We start from the raw sequence: 20,888 nt of genomic DNA on the forward strand, positions 1-20,888 counted from the left end.
CTGCTTTGGTCTGCTTACCCAGGCAGAAGGGGCCATGGTACCTCTGCAGCCTCAGTGACAAGGACCTCCCAACTTTCCCAGACAGCTCCCGACTCTCAACCAGACTCAGCAGATCCCTGTTCCTCATTTTAGAAAAGAGGTCAGAGGAGGGGTTTCAGTTCAGAACCCACTTTCTGGGCATCTACTGTGTCGGGTAATATGTATGATAGGGACAGAGTGAGGAACAGAATCCAGCCCCTCCCCTCCAAGGGTTGAGTCCATTATGGAAGGCAAACCTACCCAGCAGCCCAGAGTAACCTAGGCCCTGGTGAGTACCCCAGGGACAGCACGGCAAGAGGGAGGAGTGGGGGAGGAGCAAGCAGGGGAAGTGAATGGGGAAACCCACTGGGCCATCCGGGGATCCTCGAAGAAGGGTATTATTTGAATGAACAGCATTCATTCATTTACTCATTTGCTGAACACCTACTATGTGCCAAGCTCTGTGCCAGGAATGGAGGATGTGAATGGAATAATAACAATTATTTTATACATACAAAAGTGGAGGTCACCGGAGGAGCCTCAGAGGTTTCTGAAAGTCACCCACAGGAAACCAAGACACAGAGCAGGATGCAAACAATGCCTTGAGGTTCCAGGTCAGAATGGTCATACAGAGCAGTGACAGACCCAGGCTGGGCGAGTGTTCAGAACACTGAAGTTCTCTGAGCCCCTTCCAAAGGAAGCTGTGGCTCTACCACAACCCTTGCTGAGCCAACCTCATCCTCCCTTGCTCCTTCCCCGGGTGCTCTTGGAGGCAACCTAGACTTTAAACCCAGGACCCGGGCAGAAGACTTAATCAACGTCAAGAGGTTTTATCACTCTCAGTCATGAGATGTCTGTGCTTGCATCAACTAACCCTGAGTGACAGGAAACCCTTCTGTGTTTAATAAACAAACAAAAGACCTGCTGATCTGTGAATTCTTCTAAAGTCCCAGGTACTTTACTCTCCCCCACTGCCCAACACACACACACACACCAGGTATGGTGGTGCATGCCTTTAATCCCAGCATCTAGGAGGCAAAGCAGATAGATCTCTATGAGTTCAAGGCTAGCCTAGTCTACATAGTGAGTTCTAGGACAGTCAGGGCTATATAGGGAGACCCTATCTCAGAAAAAAAAAAAAAAAGAACAAACCATAAACCTCTATACTAAGTACTTTCTTGGTTCCATTACAGTCTGGTCTTGCAGCTGTCTATATGAATGGATGCTACACTGTTCACTATTATTTGTAGGTGATTTAAATGGCATGCTTTTTTCCCCAGAACATCCTTCAGTACTGGCCCTTTACACATACCACGATGTTAGCTGATTGGAGTAAAGTATTCCTGATTCATACAGTGTTTGTTATCAGAACATTCTATAAAACTATCAGTTTGCTGGTATGTGTGTGAGGCTAGGAAGAGGGCCCATGAGGGGAAGCTACTTCAAGGCTTACAGTTAAAAACCATATAAAGGGGATATGCTATTCCTAAAGGTGGCTACTCATCCTTTGACCACTTTGTAGAAACACCCAGTGATTCACATTTTCTCATCGAATGCCCAGAGATAACCCTGGCAGCCCCCAGCCTAGTGACTTGAGCTTGGTCAACCAAAACGTCTGATGATACAACATCCTGTCCCTTGGATGCAATGAATTCTCAAAGGAGCCAAGCACACGCAACACAAGTCGCTGCAGCCTCTGGGAGGCCAGTTTCCCACTGGGAGAAGACTGCGGTGTCACTGCAGCTGTGGCCTGGGTGTTTTCGCTTCCTCTTTCCTGGTTCTTCTGCCTCCCAGCCTTCCAGGAACCACAAGGCGGCGGCTCGTATGGAAGAGGGGCTGACACATGGGAGGCTCTCAGCTCTTGAAGATTGGTTGTTCTGCCACTGAGATGATGCTCACACCACTCAGAGGAGGCCAGTGCCTCGCCTGAGAGATTTGCCCATCCTTTCTCCCTCCTGACTGCTTCTCACTCACCCCTGTCTTATTAATCACAAGGACAAGCTGGCTCTAAGGCGAGGTGGCCTGGGGTCTGGTCCCGTGGACATCGGAGATGCCTCCCCACCCCTGCAGCACTCAGGCCTAGACCAACCTTCAAACTTTCCTGGCAGAGAGCCAGCGGCCCGGGTCTTGCGCTTCTTCTTCTTCCTCCTGTCACTATCCACGATGGGAAGGGGCTCACTGCTGCCCATCTCTGGGAGACAAGAGGGAACGGGAGGGAAATGGCACTGTACCGATCAAGCAGTGAGTTCACTCAGAAGGAGAAAAGAGTGAGACCCAGGAGTTTTATACTGATGGTTTTAAATATCTGTGAGGGATATTGATTTGTTTTGACCCAGGAGGCAAAACTAAAGGCAAAACCATTATAGGAGATCATTAACTGTGGGAAGGGACTCAGACAGGCAGCTAGATTAGGAGAGGGGACCAGAAGTCTGCATTTGCCAAGCTCATTAGCACATGGATTTAGATCTGCCACCAGCTAAACCAGAGTTCCCAAACAGAACAAGCAATCTACAAGCTGGGCCCACCTGTGATCATCAGAAAGGGAGGGTCCCTGGGGCTAGGAGCTAGGTAGGAATAGAACCTGATGGTAAAACCAGAAGCTGAGCAATATTTCCATGGATATGCACTGGGGCTGTGAAAGGCCTGCTATAGAGTCTGCCTTATCCCCAAAGCTAACAAGATGGGTAGGGGGGCTGGGTTGAGAATAGCCCCCAATTTCTTCACTCCCAGGAGCACAGATGAGTGCCACATCACCCTCTCCTTCCCTGGTTCTTCCTTGAAAGAATGCAGGGAGGCCTGCAGCTGACAAGTCTAAGACAGGCTGCTGGATGAGGTCACTTATTGTAAAAACATCATTATCTCTCCCTGGCAGGCACCTGGCTCCCATGCTGGCAGACACAGACACGGGACATATTGGGCAGGAAGGGTCAGGACAGAATGAGGCAGCAGGAGACTGGGATGGGAAGGAGAAAAGGAGGAACAATGAGAGCCAACTGCAGTTTTGTTTCTAGGCCACTCTAGTAGGGGCCTTCCCCTGTTAAAGATAAATTACTTATAGAACATGTCATGCCCCTGATCCAGAGTGGAGCCTTAATACTCTTTGCCTGCAGTTAGAAATAATAAGATTTCTCTGAAGTCTCCGGGTCTAAATCCCCACCAGGGTGATTAAACCTCTACATCCTTCTAAAATAGAGGCACCCGAGAGCTGATGGGCAGAGGATGTGAGGGACTTTTACACCAAACTTCAATAAACATAGGCTCTGAGGGTTGGTTTTTCCTGAGAAATTTAAAATGGAATCTGGCTCTTTGCTCACTGAGGGGAAGGCTCACTCCCTCCTCCAAGGATCTGATGGAAGATTGCTTAGTGCCACTGCCCAAATACATGCTGTGCATAGAGGCAGGCACTTGGCGGCTGTTAGCAGGAAGCATGCAGAAGGGCACTTTCAACACCACAATCCAGAAAGTACAGCTAAGCAGTCCAGCGTCTGACGGCTCTACTTAGATGCATCCATCCTTCCATTTTAGGGAACTGATAGCAGCAGGTTTTCAATTATACTCCAGTATAGAGAAGAAAAAACACACAGATAAAAAGAATCCACACAGTATCTAAAAATACTACTCCTGCCAACAGCTTCAAGCACAAGTTCTACCTGGGGACAATGCCATATGACTCTCAAAGGATTAAATACTGTCACTGAAGTAGCCACACTCATAAGGTAAATTACAAGGAAAAATGCTATCCAGATGCATTTACAGGACGTGGTGAGAAATCCTTCAGAAATAAAGCACAAGGCCATTCATCTTTGAGGGTTTAGAGGAGGGGGACAGGACAGGGTGGGATTGGACACGACTGGACTACTGTCCCTCTGGTGTGCAATCTAGTGTCAATGCTCGTCCCAACTATTTTCTAACCAGTGCTGCAAACCCAGAATGGAGTGAACAGACCGTGGTTCCAGCTCCTTCACCCTCCCCTGGCCACACTCCGATTAGTGGCCTGTGGACAAACCAAACAGCCAACAGGCAGGCAGTGTGGAGAACAGCAGGAGTGCTGGCGGCATTGTAACTCACAGGGGACTCTCAGACATACTTACAGCTCTAGATAGAAAACCCTGTTAGCGGCAATTTATACGTGCTCTTTACCACAGCAGGACCGTGGAGCCTCTGGTGGAAGCAGCATACCCCTGGGCAGAGCCACACATTCAATTTTAGATTTTATGGCTTCACACACAAAGACAGAATACCTGGTCTATTCTGCATGGATCTCAATGGAAGAAGGTACGCCAGAGGGGACAAATGGTTAAGGTTTTTCTTGCAAACAGAACTTGTTGAGGGAGAGTTGTTTTTGAAACTAGGAAGGAAACATGTATGAAAACAGTGAAATGAAAGAAGCATGCATAACTTACCCTGTTTTCACAGCAAGAGGTAATGGGTGGGAGAGGTTGCTGGGAATGAGGTGGGCCACACTCTAGTTTTATCGCAGAGTATGTCTCAGCCACTGGACAAATGCATCCTCAGGGAAGCCCCACAATCACACTGCACCTTGACCTCCCTGATTCCCCGGTGTAGGAACTCTTCCTGACCATGAAAGCCAGCTCAAAAGTCCTAACCCCATGCAGCTCTGCAATAACTCCAGATGAGTTACAGTGTGTGCAATCAATCACTCTGGAAGTCAGGCATGAGGCAAATGGGGTAGTACTGTGTAGAACTAGTGGCTGGTATTCCAGCCTCTGTCCCCAAGTCTCCAAGAGAAGCTCCACTAGGACACTGATCTTCTTTGGCTTTGATCATTCCCTGTGTTTCTACTGTCCCCTATGCACCTCTGTCTCTTCTATAAGTCATAGTACAGCATCAGGTGAATATCATCCATCACAAATTGCACTGAAATGGAAATCGTATATGGCACATATGGTGCACGGCACACAGACACCTTAGGTGCCCAGTGTATACTCTGAAAGAAATGTGGGCACGCATGTGCCTTGCAGATGATGCAGGGAAAGGGTAGTCTAAGCTATGAATCCCATCAACTCTATCACATTCCCTCTCCTAAAAGGTCTCAGATACAAAAGGTCCTTAACTTATTTTCTAGAAGCCTGGTCCTCTTTTAGACTAGGTAATGTGAGGAGAAAGTGAGCAAGCAGTTCTTTTCAGGTTCCAACAAGCAGTGGTCTGGGGGCTCCCAACACTTCTACCGCCTCCAGCCCTCACTCTCACATCAGCAGTGCTTGGGGACCCCATCTGTGTATTCTGGTAGAGGCACACATGGAATGAGGGGAGGCACACTGTAGCCAGGGAAGGCACATGGGCCCGGGTCAGGAGAACATAGGAGACATTCTGGTGCTGGCATTACCAGACAACCTCAAGGTCAAGCAATTCTGCCTCTTAAGAGCCTAGTTCCTTCATCCTGAGAATTGGCTTAAAAACACACCTCCCTGTCTGCCTGCTAGGTTGTTCTAAGATCCCAACGACACAGTCAATACAAATGTGCTTCAACTGGCTTGCCCCAGTGATCAGATTGGTAAATACCCTAACTGTCGTCACAGAGCTTTTCTCCAATAACTGATGGAAGCAGATGCAGAGATCCACAGCCAATCACCAGACAGAGCTCCAGGAGTCCAGTCAAAGAGAGAGAGGAGGGATTCTATGAGCAAGTGCATCAGGATCATGATGGGGAAACCTGCAGGGACGACCAAACCTAACTAGAGGGAACTCATGAAAGTTGGATCAAAGGCTGTGGGGCCTATGTGGGACTGCACTAGGCCCTCTGCATGGTGACAGAGTTGTGTAGCTTGCTCTGCTTGGGGGTCGCCCTGGCGGTAGGATCAGAATCCATCCCTGGTAGAGGGGGCTTTTTGGAGCCCACTACCTATGATGGGACACCTCGTGCAGCCTTGAGGCAGGGGGAAGGGTTTGGACTTGCCTCTACTGGATGTGCCTCCCCATGGGAGGCCTTCCCTTCTTGTGGGTGGGTTGGGAGGGGGAGGCTGGGGAGGTGGGGGGAGGGAAGAGGGGGATCTTTGATTGGTGTGTAAAACGAATGAAAAAATTTTCTTAATAAAAAGAAGGGGGAAAATAAAAAGAGAACACAGACTTTAATAGTCAAAAACAAAACAAAACAAATGTGCTTCAAAAATGTATTAAATGTGCATAGTTATGTATGCACACATATGAACACACACAGAATGGGAAGTCTAGGCAGAAATGCAAGAACCTGTTACTGCTACAATTTAAAGTGTGCCAACAAACTGTCCAGAGCCGTGCTGCGTACATTATATGCTTTTTTTTTTTTTTAAAAAAAGTCTGTACCATTTTTAATTTATAGACATGCTTTATGTGATGGGGTGGTTTTTATTTTCTTCTTCATTCTTTTCAGGATTTTCCAAGTTATATGTGACTGAAATTTATCATTTTATCCCATTTTGTCTGAATCAAATTGTACTTTAAACAAAATAAATGGGCTGGGGTGGTGCATGGAGCTCAGAGTTGGGGGCTGCAAGGAGCTCAGTGGCAGAGCTTTTAGCATCTTCAAGGCTTAGTTTTGCTCTTCAACACTGGGAAACTTTTATTGAAAACACTTTGTAATTTAGAGGCTAATTACAGTTTTTCAAATTGTGTTTAGATTTCTCCGTATTAAAATCCAGTGTTTAGCTGGGTGTGGAAGCAAAAGCCTTTAATCCCAGCACTCAGGAGGCAGAGGCAGGCAGATCTCTGTGAGTTCAATGTCAGTCTGGTCTACAAATCAAGAGTCAAGGCAGGGCCACACAGTGAGTCCTTGTTTAAATAATGGTGGAGAGCAATTGAAGATGTTCGGTGTTAACCTCCTGCCTCCACACCTCTGGGCACAAATGTATATCTGCACTTACATACATACACACGTATATATCCATAGGAACAGATTACATTAGAAGTATAGCTGTATAGGTTTTAAGGATACAGATCTAAGACTCAGCCTGGCACCTTCACTCATGGAACAACTGGGAGAGGCCAAGGAGTCCTGGGGGTGGGGGCACAACCCATAGCAATAACAGGTACTAGCCACTGCCCTCCCTAGATAACCTCAAGGTCTACTTTCCAAAGTAACTGCCATTTCTTGATAGAGCCTGATGAGTCAGCCCCCTGTCCCTCAGGTCACCAGACACGCACTCTTTGATAGAGTCTACACACAGATTGCCAGCTTTCATGTCTCATGTATGACGCCAGAGGGTCATATGGTTCACTCAGCTCTGCAAATAACTCTTACTCACTCTCTGCTCCAACTCTGGAGCTCTTTGAGGATCCCAATCTGCCTGAGTACTTCCTTCACTCTGAAGGGCTTTCTAGAAAAGAATGGTGGAGAGCAGGTTGAAGGGCATAATCAGAGACAAAGTCAGCTGCTTCCTCAGGGTCAGCTGAGGAGAATGGACAATGGGAGGAAACTGAGGGTCTGGGAGTAGCTTAGTAAGAGTGCTTGTCTACCACGCACAGGACCCTAGGTCCCATCCTCATCAGCAATCATAACAAAACCACAGACAAAAACAGAAATGGAGGACCTGAAGGAAGTTTGGCACACACTGAAGGGAGGGGTTGAGTAAGCCATGTGAGATAAGAGAAGAGGGAACCCAGGAGACTGGGGTCATCTGTGCCTCTGTAGCAACAGAAGTTATGGTGCACACTACCATAGTATTTACAGTGCACACTCTCATGTGGTCTGCACGTGCCAGGCAATGTCTGAAGTCCTTTACAGTTACTATACTCTACAGACTCACTGATGTAATCATCACAACTACGAGGAAAGCATAATTATTGCCTATATTTTACAAATGAAGAAACTGATACAAATTGGTAAACGTGCTATGTCATGCTCATCTATTGAGTAAGCAAGCCACAGTGCTAGAATGTAAGCCTAGACTCTGGCTCAAGAACGTAAGTAAGCTTCTAACCTATGATGACGCTGTTCTCAAACACTAATGCTGGAAGGCAGAGGTGGGAGCTGGCACCAGGCACCAGGCACCAGGGCTATTGTTTATAAATCTTAGTACAGTGCTTCTTTACTGATGTACTGTACTGTGCTGGATAATTTTACGTCAACTTGACACAACTTAGAGTCATCTGAAAGGAGGCACCCTCAATTGAGAAAATGCCTCCATAAGATCTGGCTGTAAGGCATTTTCTTAATTAGTATTTAATGAGGGGAGAGCCCAGGCCATTGTAGGTGGGGCTATCCCTGGGCTGGTGGTCCTGAGTTCTAAAAAAAAAGTAGGCTGAGCAAGCCATGGGGAGCCAGCCAGTAAGCAGCACCTGTCCATGGCCTCTGCATCAGATCCTGTCTCCAGATTCCTGCCCTGTTTGAGTTCCTGCCCTGACTTCCTTCAGTGATGGACTGTTACCTGGAAGTGTAAGCTGAAATAAACCCTTTCCTCCACAACTTGCTTTTGCTCATGGTGTTTCATCACAGCAACAGAAACTCTAACTAAGACAAGTGCTATGAAATTCTGATCTCTCAGCAGGCCTCCAGTCCCTCAGCTCACTGTTTACACACGTGTTTCTTGCATGTGCTCCGATGTCAAAAAGGTTGGGAAGCTCTCTTCTAGTTTACCTAAACACAAAGGCCTAATAGTCACATCCTCACTACTATATTAACTTTAACCTTCCAGAAGTCTCTTCTTGCCCTGAGATGCCATAGTATTCTGTGTTTTGTCATCTTATAGGAAACAAACTACAAACCAATGTCTAAGCACATTATTTATGGCAGTCCAGAATGAAGTATAAGGTGACAATCTTCTCCTGTCTGACCTGGGAGTTTGTAGATGTGGTTTCTGATGACATCACTAGGTAGAAAGGGAAAAGGAAAAGGCATATTTGAGCAGAAGCTGGTCAAATGTAACAAGACAGTAAATGTCAGGAGCCATGTATGAAATTAGCTCCATCTGTGAGATTCCACAGAGCTGGAGGTTTTTTTAATTTCAGAACCTCTGTGTTGGTTTGAAAGAAAATGGCCTCCAAAGGAAGTGGCACTATTAGGAGGTGTGGCCTTGCTGGAGTAGGTATGGCCTTGTTGAAGGAAGTGTGTCACTGTGGGAGTGGGCTTTGAGGTCTCCTATGCTCAAGCTACATCCAGAGTCACAGTTCACTTCCCGTTGCCTGCAGATCAAGATGTAGAACTCTCAGCTCCTTCTCCAGCACCATGTCTGCCTGCATGCCACTATGTCCTGCCATGATGATAATGGACTGAACCTCTGAAACTGTAAGCCACCCCAATTAGATGCTTTTCTCTATAAGAGTTGCCATGGTCACGGTGTCTCTTCACAGCAATAGAAACTCTAACTAAGACAACTTCCATGTGTAGAAAGGCTGGGCCATGTGGTTCAACACAGCTGCAGAGAAAACGGCATCAGGGAGATGCTTCGTAGGCTCTGATACTCAGATGCTAAGGGGCAAACACTCAGACTCCTCTTCTCCCTCTGCTCTGATCCTGGGGTCACAAGGAGCTCTCATAGCCACATTGCAATTCCTGGTGGAAGGAACGACATCAGAAGGATATGGAAGCAGAAACAGGAAGTGTGTGTTTACAGAACGTGAAACAAAGTGGTAGCAAAGGGCAGGGCTTGGGTAGGAAGCATACTATAAAGGCGGAGAAAAGCAAGCTAAGCTAGCCATCTAAGCTCATATAACACAGTCCACAAGGCCCTCCAGCACTGGTCCCTGTGTTCTTCCCACCCTTAATAACCATCCATCATTCTTCCACAGAAAACGACAACAGCTGCTTCTTGCCCGGCTTACAATTCAAACAGTGCTTACAAGTGCCATGCCTTGGTATATCATTGTTGTGCTTTGCTACGCAAAAGAAGGGCCCTGTAAGCGCATCTTCTATACATCATACAGAACACTAGAAGACCGTCCTCAGGTGAGACTCAGAAAAATTAACATCTTCTGCTGCTTCATCAAGGACATTCTTAAGCTAAAATGGCTAAGTAGCTGGCATGGAGGAACATGGCTGTGAGCACGGCTCCATGCCACTGCCCTGACTAAGGCATCAGCAGCTTCCTCACTGTCACTGGGCAACAACAAATAATACCTGGCTACTACTTTAAAGGCTTTTTTGTTTGTTTGTTTTGTGAGACAGGGTTTCTCTGTGTAGTTTTGTGCCTTTCCTGGAACTCACTTTGTAGACCAGGCTGGCCTCGAACTCACAGAGATCCGCCTGCCTCTGCCTCCCGAGTGCTGGGATTAAAGACATGCGCCACCACTGCCCGGCTTACTTTGAAGAGTTTTGGTCTTGCAGATCCCCTGGAAGGGTTTCTGTGTGGCACACTTGTGAACCTCTGTTCTAGGCAATGAGGAGGGGGGGTGGTACTATGGCCTTCAAGCTGGCTGTGACATACAGCGCAAACAGCAGATGCTGAGAGACAAGGTGGACTGAGGCTGCAGCAGCAGGCGGGAGAGGTGAGGAAGGCCTGCACCAGAGGCAGGGGCAGCAGGGATCGGAGGGAAGGGCACGTTTTGGAGCCAGGGAGGAAGCCACAGAGGCAGAAATGGTCCCGTCAAGGGATCAGAGGGAAGGGCATGTTATAGAGCCAGGGAGGAAACCGCAGAGGCAGAAATGATCCCCTCAAGGGATCAGAGGGAAGGGCATGTTATGGAGCCAGAGAGGAAGCCGCAGAGGCAGAAATGATCCTGTGAAGGGATCAGAGGGAAAGGCACGTTTTGGAGCCAGGGAGGAAGCCGCAGAGGCAGAAATGGCCCCGTCAAACGACGGGAGACAGTGGAGGAGTCACTGTCCTTGACAGTTATGACCATCCTTAAAAGAGAGGCCAATGGTTGATTCTTCTCTAATCTCATGGCTTAGCATGGGATCAGCCACAGAGTAGGGCCTCACTGTAGGTGTATTAATACGTGCTTCTCAACCAGCAGTGTCATCAAGAAGGGGAGAACGTGATGGGGGGAGGGGCATCTCTGGGAGTGGGGAGCAGGGTAAGATGGCAGTGTCACCAGGAAGCTTCAGGTGAAGACAGGTGACACACAGCTGTTGAGTATTACGAAAAAGCACAGGACAGGCTAAAACAACCTTACTCAACCCTCACGTGTCCCAAATCAGTCACCGAGGCTTGACTGATGCCATGACGAGGCCTCCAGCTAGAGCAAAACACAGAACACACCACAGCCTCAGTATCTGTGCCATATGTGAGATATAAAAAACAAACCAACAGAATTTCCACATTTCCTTGGGGAGAACAAGACTCCATGGGCACACACATTTCACTTTTTACCCTTCTGCTGTGCTTGGTTCAATGTGCTATGACGTGGTAGCTTTACTTTTATAGTCAAAAGGAAATAAACATGTTTTACTTACTGTTCCATTTTCCTTCGGTCCCTCTGCCGTTTTGTTCCAGAAGAAATGTGATCCTGTTGACTATGGGACCTGAGGTGGCTAAAGCCACCCATTTACTTGGGTGGATAAGCCAAGCCACCCAAGCAAATACTGAAAACCATCAACTGCTCAGATGACCCTGAACTCATCCTTTTCTCTGGAAATAGGAGGGAAGCTCAATTCAAAGTAACGTGAGAAAGGCAAATGGGGACTGGCATGATGGATCAGTGGATAGAGGGACCTGTCTCCAAGTCTGATGACTTGAGTCTGACCCCTGGGACCCACTTGGCAGAAGAAGAGAACTGACATCTGAAAGTTGTCCCGTGACCTACACATACAACATGACAGCCACAGCCCATCTCCAATGAACACAAAGTAATTAAAGCTGTGGCTGTAAAAAAAAAAAAAAAAAAAAAAGGGGAGGAGGTGAACAGTTCATCCCATCTTACCCACAAAATTCTTCGACTCAGCAGTGAGGCTCGTGAAATCCCAGAGGAACCCCAAGGATGGCGTCTTCCAGACACAGGGAGCTATCCACTGGCCTCTGCCTGGCCAATGTCCTTCAGTTTGCCACCCGTCTCTGCTTCATCCCATCCAGCATGGAAATCTTCAAAAAGCAGAAGGAGAGAGGGTGTGAGACTTGATGGCTTCAAGGGGACCAGGGGAGACACTGATCAACCCAAGAGCCCCCCACTCTGTGAGTTACACTAGGAAGCAATGTGTACACAGGAGTCACAGATGTCCCCGGGCTTTAAAACCGATGGGTGACTGAAAATACTTATGCCAAACACTAGAAAACTTATCAAGGGTCTGAATAAAGAAATTTCAGACTTACTCCCATTGTGGATTCCAGACACGAAAAGCTGTAACTTGCCAGGGTGACAGGGTTGGACCCTTCTCTTGGCTCCTAGAGTCTTACATAGAGGGTTCAAGCTGATACTTTCAGCTGCTTGCTTGTGAGAGATGCTTAAGCGCTGGCTCTGGCTCCTAGTAGCCAGGCCCAAGTCTCAGGCAAGAGGTAAGAGTGCCAACAAGATAAAGCAGACCCTGAGAGCAGCAGAGTGAGAATGGAGACAGTTTTGTGCCCAAAACAATCATCGCTGATTCCCAATGTGATGACTTCATTTTCTGTAGACCAGTGCTATATTTAACCCCTTGGCTTTACTTATCATGTGCCAAAGTTGCTCAACCTCTTCTCAGTGAAACACACTCGCACTTCCCCTTTTTTCTCTGGGGGAAAAGCACTGAAAATGTGCTTAAGTCTGAATCCTGGGCTTCTGTGCCAAAATTTCAAAGGTTTCTAACTGGAAACTGGATGCATTTCAAAGTTACCTCAAATCACATTTCCCAAGTTGGACTTGTCCCCAGCCCCTACCATGGCTTCCTTCCTCCTGATTTCTCTTCTTCCCTATCAGATTACATCATCCTGCCAGTCAGCTAGCCATAAAGTCATTAAATCATTTCTCTCCCATCTACGTAAGTTCCAAATGCTCACATTCCAGGTTTTCCCTCAGCTTGCCTATAGCTCCTTACAAAGGAATTTCTATTTATCTTTCAAGGCCCATAGCAAATTACAGAGAGGATCCTATCAACTTTAGAAGCAGTCTGGACTTTCTTTTCTATTCTCTCCAGCATCTCATCTAGCTCACAGCATTCCATTACAACACAAAATATACACCGTGATTCTCCCACCAGGCTACAGGCTCCTCAAAGGCAAGATGTAGATATTTCCAGTTAGCTATTCCTAGCATTTAATACAGCATCTGGCACAAAAGGGCTCTAGTGAATCTGAATGAATGACTTCATCCACAAAGTATCCTGTTCATTGCTTATTAGAAACTTCAGCACATTGGACAGCCCTATCTATTGTGCTTTTGTTCCCCAGGGAATCTTCCAGGCTCAATGAAACTATTTCTAGAGCCCAACCGAGTTTGGCTGACATGCCTTCCTGTTCCCACCACTGCCCTCCAGGGTCAACCTTGAACATCTATGAACTTTAGCTTGCTGCCTTTAGTGTTATTAGAGGCTAGCAATTCTTTTTCTTTTCTTTTTTAAAGATTTATTTATTATGTATACAGTGTTCTGCCTGCATGCCTGCAGGCCAGAAGAGAGAACCAGATGTCACCAGATCTCATTGTGAGCCACCATGTGGTTGCTGGGAATTGAACTCAGGTCCTCTGGAAGAGCAGCCAGTGCTCTTAACTGCTGAGCCATCTCTCCAGCCTGCAATTATTTTTCTGTAAAGGGCCGGATAGTAAATATTTTACACTTTGTTGCTTCATCTTCTCAGTTTAGCCTTTGTTAAGGAGAGTGCAGCCACAGATTGTATGTAAATGAATGATTATGATATATGCCAACCAAACTTTAATTATGGAAACCACAGTTAGAATTTCAAATACGTTTCATGTCTCACAAAATGTTCATCCCCTCTTGATTCTCCATCTCCCAACACTTAAAACTGCAAGAAAGCACTCTCAGCTTACAGTCTCTACAATAACGGGTGGCAAACCCTAGTTTGCCAACAGCTAGTCTACTGTTAAAAAAAAAAAAGCAATATTCAGAATTCCATTACAGACTTTGTATTACCCAGCCATCTGGAGTCACTCTAGGGCTGAGGAAGTAGAAAGCGTATGGGCTTTCAAACATTAGAGTCTAGATTCAGCTTCTGGCCCTGACTTCTACTAGCAAGGCAGAACTGGACATACTCCTTAACTCTTTTTCACCATCATCACCTACAAAACAGGGGCAATAACATATGTGTGAGAATTAAAGTAGAGTGTGCATATCAAACTTAAATGCCTGGTATTTAAGAGGCACTCCATAACTCCCATTATTACACCTTGTGAGACAGCCTCCCCATGTCAACCATAGCTCTGGAAAACAACCTAGACACTGGATACTACATCTGGACAGCAAGAGAGAAAATGTGTCAGCAAAGGCCAAAAGCAGAGAGGAGTTTTAGATACATACACACGGGAATCTAAGGGCCCAGTTAGCCCGACTGTTCTGCCACCATTTTGGGCCACTTTCCCTTTTCACCAAGGACTTGAGACTCAAAGAATGCAAAGGATCCAACACTTGACTTCCAAGACAGAGTATATGGAGGACACAGAAAAGGTTAAGGCTTATGGCATTTCTACTCCTAACCCCAAAAGCCAGACCTGAGCTTGCCATGTCTTTGCTGGATGTCTAATAGGTGCCGCTGCCTCTGCTGGGGTGCCTTGGGCCTCCCTTGCACTGCCCAGATCAGCTTTCCTACACTTCCATTCTTTTCCAGAAGACTGTGCCTGCAGTCTGGCCAAAGGGCTGCGTCTACCTGATTGCCCTAAATCATTTCCAGTTTCCCACAACTGCACATCAAAGGGTTGCTTCTACCTGATCGTCCTAAATCATTTCCAATTTCCCACGACTGTGTACAACTCACCAGGATATCTGTGATGTTTTATCACAGTCTTCCCTTAGCCTGAGCCAGAGATAGAGGGGACTAACCTGAGTCAGCTCTGGGTCCCTCTACCTAGCATAGGGCTGTTGCTTAATGACTCAATGAGAGTTCGGAGCATTCTCCCCTTAAACTGTTCTAACTGGACTCTTATTAGCAGACTGAGCACAGTCTGGGTCACTGCTAGGAAGAGGGAAAAACTCCGAGAAAGAAAAGAAGCATAACCAATGTGATCCAAGCGATGGAAAATAGGTTTTGCGGATGAGGTGAAAGCAGCCAGGCGGTGTAGCCCGGCGAAGCGAAGATGAGGCCTAACTGGATTCTGGCTTTAAGTACAGAAAAGGTTCTCATGAGAAAATCTTGATCTCATCCACCCTTTATAATCAGAAAGAACTTTTCCATATTCATGGAAAACAGAACAATAAGAACTGGCTTCAGCTAAGGAGGGGTTTAAGCTGGGAGGAGCTAAATTAGACACTACTTTCTGGAGACACCACACTGTTGTTCTTTTTGGCAAGTGAACTGAAGGGGCCTTGCTCGGCGCTTTTGCTGAAGGCTGTGCAAAAGGAAGTGAACACCTGCTCTGGTCCTGTTTACTGTGGAGAGAAGTGTGGAAAACATGAGTCAGGTGAGATTTCCTATCAAGCCACTGGCTTTTCTGTTGACTGTTTCCCACCAGGTCCTTTAAGTGGTATCATGCTTTGGAACCCTGTGACAGAATCACCTAGCATTTCTAAGTTTCCTGATGGGGCAATGAAAAGAGAAAACAGCAATGTCAGAGTAAGAGAGCAGGGAGAATGGCCCTAATAAATACACTTCCTGTGAAATTAGTACCAGACTGGGTACTAATGCAATTACTAATATTGTTACTGATACTACTATTATTCACTAAGTATCTATTACCTGCTAGTCACTGAGCTGCTTAATGTCATTTTAGTTCTTACAGCAGCCCCACGAGGTAGGGAATATCTGTACCTCATTTTCCAGAAGAAGAAATCTGAAACTAGGCAGAGTTAAATAACTTGTCCAAGTCACACAGCTAGCCAGTGACAGAAGGCAGGACTCAAACCCAGACAGTCTGATTTAAAGTTCGTACCTGACTTACTGCTTCCCCACAGGGATGAGAGGCTGGAGTTTAAACCCTTCTTTCTGAGTTCAGGTTCATCCTCTCTGCTTTATATTTAGACAGTCTCAGGCAGGGAGAGAAAAGCAACACATGGCATTAGCAAGAGAGAAAACCTGCCAAGTGAGCCTGGACCCTTTATCCTGGGGGAAGAAGGCTGAGAAACACAATGTGGGGCAGGAGCGGGGGGGGGGGGGGGGGGGGGGGGGGGGGGGGAGGGGGGTAATACCTGGACCGAAGGCCAGACTCCTGGCTCCAGCTCTTTCCATTACAGATTCTTGTTGAATTTGATGGTGAAAAAAATGAAGCATTATGAGACTGTCCATTTTACCTCAGGATCTGTACCTGAAATCCAAGGGTGCCACAGCCTCTGTAAACTCATTCTAAGATCATAGGAGCTAAGGATAGAGATGCGTTGATTGACAGCACTGTGACAGAAGCCATAGGCTCACATAGCCTGCCCAAGCAGACTCAGACCAGGCATCTCAGGTACTTTACAGCCGAACCCTCCTCACTTGTGTCCCTATCCTGGAAGCTTCTTTGTTCCGGTTAGCCTCTGTCCCACAGCCACAACCAACAGAGGCCTCATCATGGCATCTAGAGCCCTACAGCATAAGGGAAAGAAGAGGAGCCTTTGAACTCAACCCTCCTAGGTCGGTCTGAACCCTCCTAGGTCGGTCTGAACCATGCTGTCCGATTACTAGCTTTACCCGACCTTGGTGAAGCGACTTTAATCTTTCTGAGGTCTGGTTTCCTAGTCTTTAAATTGGGGATAAATGTCCCTCTCTTACAGAGGTTGTGAGGATTAAGTAAATTATAGTGTGTAAACTATGTGGCTCCTTGCAGGCCACAAAGCAGACACTTGATGAATGTTAGCTTTCTTTCCTCCCCACATCAGCAAACCCCCTTCTCCTCCTCAGTGTGCCTGTGCCCTCGTGTGTGTGTGCCCCCTTCCAGGCATTTCTGCCTCCTGACAGGGCTCCAGCTGCCCTTTCTCCCAGGAATGAACTTCCTCCATGTTCCAGCTTAACTTCTCTCCCTTCAGGAATCTGGTCATGTAGGGATTGATTTTTCCTCCTCCCAAACTCCCACTTGGCTTACATCCCTTATTTCATTTGCCCAAGTCAGTCTGATTTCAGTTATTTATGCACTGATCCATCTTCTTAACTACACATGAGGGAGAAGGCTTTGAAGAGACAATTACTTACAGGAGAGAAAAAAAAATGTTGCTACCCTTGGTGTGTGTATTTCTCAATACTAGAGGCTCTTCACAGCATAAGTCTCGTATGTGTTGCTGAATTGAATCCTTCTATGTCACAATGGGAATCTTTATTGAAAGATCCAGGATTGAGTTTTCCCTAAAACTATGCATTTTACTGCCTGACAATAAACAGACAATTTTTGTGCCCCTGGGGATCAAAGTTGGAGCCTGGTGAACGCTAGGCCATGGATATACCATTGAGCTACAGTACCAGCCCAACAGGCAATTTTGTAAGTATATTCATAGTCTCAAACTAAGATCCACTAGTGCTCATGTGGACTTGCTTCATTCCTTTGTCCAGCCTTCTGGCACATTATGGACTCCTTTTGGGACATCTCTTCAGTGTTCAGGGAGACACTACTGGGAGAATGGCTTTCACTCCCAGAGGAAGAACTGCTTACTCCATTGGGTAGGTGACTGCCACCACAACCATACTAAAATCCAGAACTATAGGATTAGAAAACAATGGGAATGATTCCTATCTGGTTTCTGAGTCTATAAAATAGTTTAATATACTTAAAAACTATAGTTCAGTCTATAGTAAGTACTTGGTAAGTGTTAGCTTTATCAATCATGTAGAGCTACTTGGGAGGCCTTATAGGCAGGGTAATCACTTGAGCTTAATAATCAGAGGCCAGTCTGGGCATCACAGAGAGATTCCAATCTCAAAGAATTAAAATTAATTAACTAAAGGTTTTTTTTTCTCTTATTTAGTAGAGAGCCAGAAAGATGGCTCAGTAGTTAAGGGCAAGTGCTGCTCTTGCAAAGGACCTGAGTTCAGTCCGCAACAAGTTGCTCAAAATAACCTGTAACACCAGCTCCAGAGAATCTAACACCCTCTTCCGGTCTCTCTGGGCACCTGCACTTATGTGCACATGTACATAATACAAATAAGGTCAGAGGTGGTGATGGTAATTTTAATCTCAGCATGTGGGAAGCAGAGGTGCATGGATCTCTCTGAGTGTAATGCTGGCTTGTGTACATACTGAGTTCCAGGCCAGTCAGAGATACATACTGACATAGTGTCTCAAATTAATTAATTAGTTCACTAGAGTAGAATTGGAAAAAACAATTGTTTGGACATTTCACTTTAAGAACTCTTTATCCTTGACTGAGTCCTTGTGTAATCTTGGTCCAGTTTTTCCCTATCTATAAGATGAAGGTAGTGGAACCAGATGGTTCCTTTGTTCCTTCAGCCTTCAAAAATGTGTGTGCGTGCACACACACACACACACACACACACACACACACACACACACACACATATAAAGGACTTTTTGTTCCATATGCTGGGGCTGTTGGTAAGGAAAAATGTGAATTTGTAGCTGCTGGTCCCACATGGAAGGGACTACTGTTTACCAAGGCCAAGGGCAGAACAATTGATTAGTCAGCCACCTGTGAGCTTTCCCTACATGAGCTATATCACAGACTATACAGGTCCCTGGACACGGCACAACTTCTTTCGTAACTAAACTCAACAATAGTAAGACCAGGGCCTGAAATCAATAATAGCAATGAAGAATCTTGATTCATAAATAGTTCCTGCACCTTTGTGCCTCTGATGCCTGTAAGTAGGGCATCATCCATCTAAACCAGGGCCCTCCTTAGTCATGAAGGAAAATGCAAAGTCTCCTTCTAAACCTGACAGCTTGTAAAACAAGGACCGAAGCGAGTAAATAAAACAAGTGACTGACTCATTTAACCACAAGCATTACAGAGACCTACTATGTGCCAGTCCTGTGCCATGAAGAGGAGGTATGACACAGACTTGGCTCCATGGCTCCTTGCTACCAACTGTAGTCAGGGTACATATGAGTAATGTACCCCAAGAGTTCTTTGCTAAGAACTCTACTGGAAGTTCGGTCTCTGCTACAGGAGACTGGAATGGGAGTGTCTAATCCAGCAGAGGATGAGAAGCTTCACCCAGGAGGTCATAAGATGTGGTGTGATCACCCACGAAGCTACAAAAAAGGAGGTCATAAGAGCACCCACGAAGCTACAACAGGTGCCATATTTCTGAATTACCATAGACCACAAAATAGGAGACCATGCTCTTCCTAGCGAGGCATGTGCTGCAGTTTGCCAGCTTGTTCTCAGACCTTCTCTCCCCACGGTTTGGCTGCCTGTTGCCAGGCCCTCTGAGCCAAATCTGCTAAAGCACTATAGCAATGACAACTCCTACACAAGCCAAAGCCCAGCTACTAACCCTCGATTATAAAAAGAGAAACTTTGAGGTGTGAGCAGGTTTGGGGAAGGGGCTCCAAGGTTCCCAACTAGCTCAAAATCCTGACCCTGTGTCTATTCTTCATATCACTCCAAGCCCAGGCCCTTTAGAGGGCCTCAAGCTAAGGACAGTGGGTTGAAGCTCTTTGGCTTAGCTGGCCCAGGGAGACACTGTATGTCAACTACTCAGCTGGTGCTTGGCACATGGCCTGCAGTCAACAAGTTTTAGCTCCCTCCTCATACTGCAAGGTCAATTCCAGCGTGTAAATCCCACAGAGGCTCCAAGGCTCCGGTTACATCAGCTTTTTCCCCAGGGCCTCCCTGAAATGTGCCAGACCAAAATACTCTCTTTCCTAGAAATCACAACAGTTACGTATCAGTACCCATTGCATTGTAGGCGATTTGCAAGTAATCATACTTAACCCTCAAAATGACATTATTATATCCATTTTAATAGAGAAGAGGCTCTGAGGGAGAAAACGAGTTGTCCTAGGACATACAGATAGGAGATGGGAAAGCATGGCTGACCCAAAAGTCAAGCACTCCCACGCTCATTCCTCGCTTCTGATCGTCCACAGTCCTACAGCTATAGAAGAGAGCCTGCATCCTACCCACAGTTCTACATCTCTCTGCTGGACAAATGTGGCAGGAGCTTTTAAATATTGAATTGCCAAATAACTGGAGATCGTTAATTTACCACAACTAAGTACACACATTTGATAACGTACTCATGCCAGCGGACTGTATGAGCCTTGAGCCCTCCTACAGCCTTGAGCAAGATCCTTGTTTGGTCTGAGGCTCAAATCCCATACAGGCTGAGCTCCGACGGCCGGTACCCACCGGGTCCCGACCTGTCACAGTCCAAGCCCATCCCCAGACACAGGCTGAGAGCCTCGAATGGGGTTTTACACGCTGCAGTCTCGGCAGGGAAGCAGCTCAGAGGACAGTCCTAAAAGGATGTCCCCTTCGGCTGTCCCTCCGCAGAGGAATCGGGTCGTGACCTCGAACTGCTCAGAAGGCCCTGACTGCCCCTCCCGGGTGCACCGCCGCACTCCAGACCCCGGTTCCGTTCCGCCCGGAGGGACTCCTCGCTGTCTCACTTTTACCTTAGCTGACCACCGCGGGAGCGGCCGCGCGCACCCCCACCTGCAGGTCTCTGCCGAGAACGCGGAAGAGGCGGAGCTAGACTCGAGGGGGGCGGGTCTGGGCAGAAAGGGGAGGGAGGGGGCGGAGTCACGCCTGCGCCCTGGGGGCCACACGTGGCTAGAGTCGCGAGCCGAATACACTGCGCAGGCGCGGCGTGTCGGAGCCGTGGTAGGTCGCCAGCGTGTGTTACTGTTTTCAAAGCTGAGAGAGGAAGATTCGCAGGTGCAAATAGTTACTTCTGCGAGCCAGGACGGAGGCTTTTCTAAACTGAGGGCGGCTCTGTTAAAATTTCTTCCTTTTAAAGTGTAATTTTGAGACAAGGCCTTGCTCTATA

At 46.9% G+C, this 20,888-nt stretch overlaps 1 protein-coding gene across 6 annotated transcripts in view; it reads right to left on the reverse strand.

Annotated features, from left to right (window-relative positions):
* The window catches only part of Mknk1 (MAPK interacting serine/threonine kinase 1), a 46,172-nt gene extending 25,552 nt beyond the window's left edge, over nt 1–20,620 (reverse strand). For 4 of the 6 annotated variants that reach the window (XM_052715713.1, XM_052715709.1, XM_052715714.1 and 1 more), the window contains exons 1-3: nt 20,515–20,620; nt 11,812–11,969; nt 2,108–2,209 (exon numbers count right to left, since the gene is read on the reverse strand). In XM_052715713.1, coding sequence (XP_052571673.1) covers nt 2,108–2,207 — 100 coding nt within the window. In that variant the 5' untranslated portion in view covers nt 2,208–2,209; nt 11,812–11,969; nt 20,515–20,620. Of the gene's footprint in view, nt 1–2,107; nt 2,210–11,811; nt 11,970–12,197; nt 12,220–20,514 lie in introns of those variants that run through there. The other 2 variants (XM_052715710.1, XM_052715711.1) reach the window with 2 other exon arrangements.
* Nucleotides 20,621–20,888: the final 268 nt, after the last annotated feature.

Source organism: Peromyscus californicus, unplaced genomic scaffold (assembly GCF_007827085.1).
Source record: "Peromyscus californicus insignis strain IS unplaced genomic scaffold, ASM782708v3 Scaffold_5__1_contigs__length_169319896, whole genome shotgun sequence".
Lineage (NCBI taxonomy): Eukaryota > Metazoa > Chordata > Mammalia > Rodentia > Cricetidae > Peromyscus > Peromyscus californicus.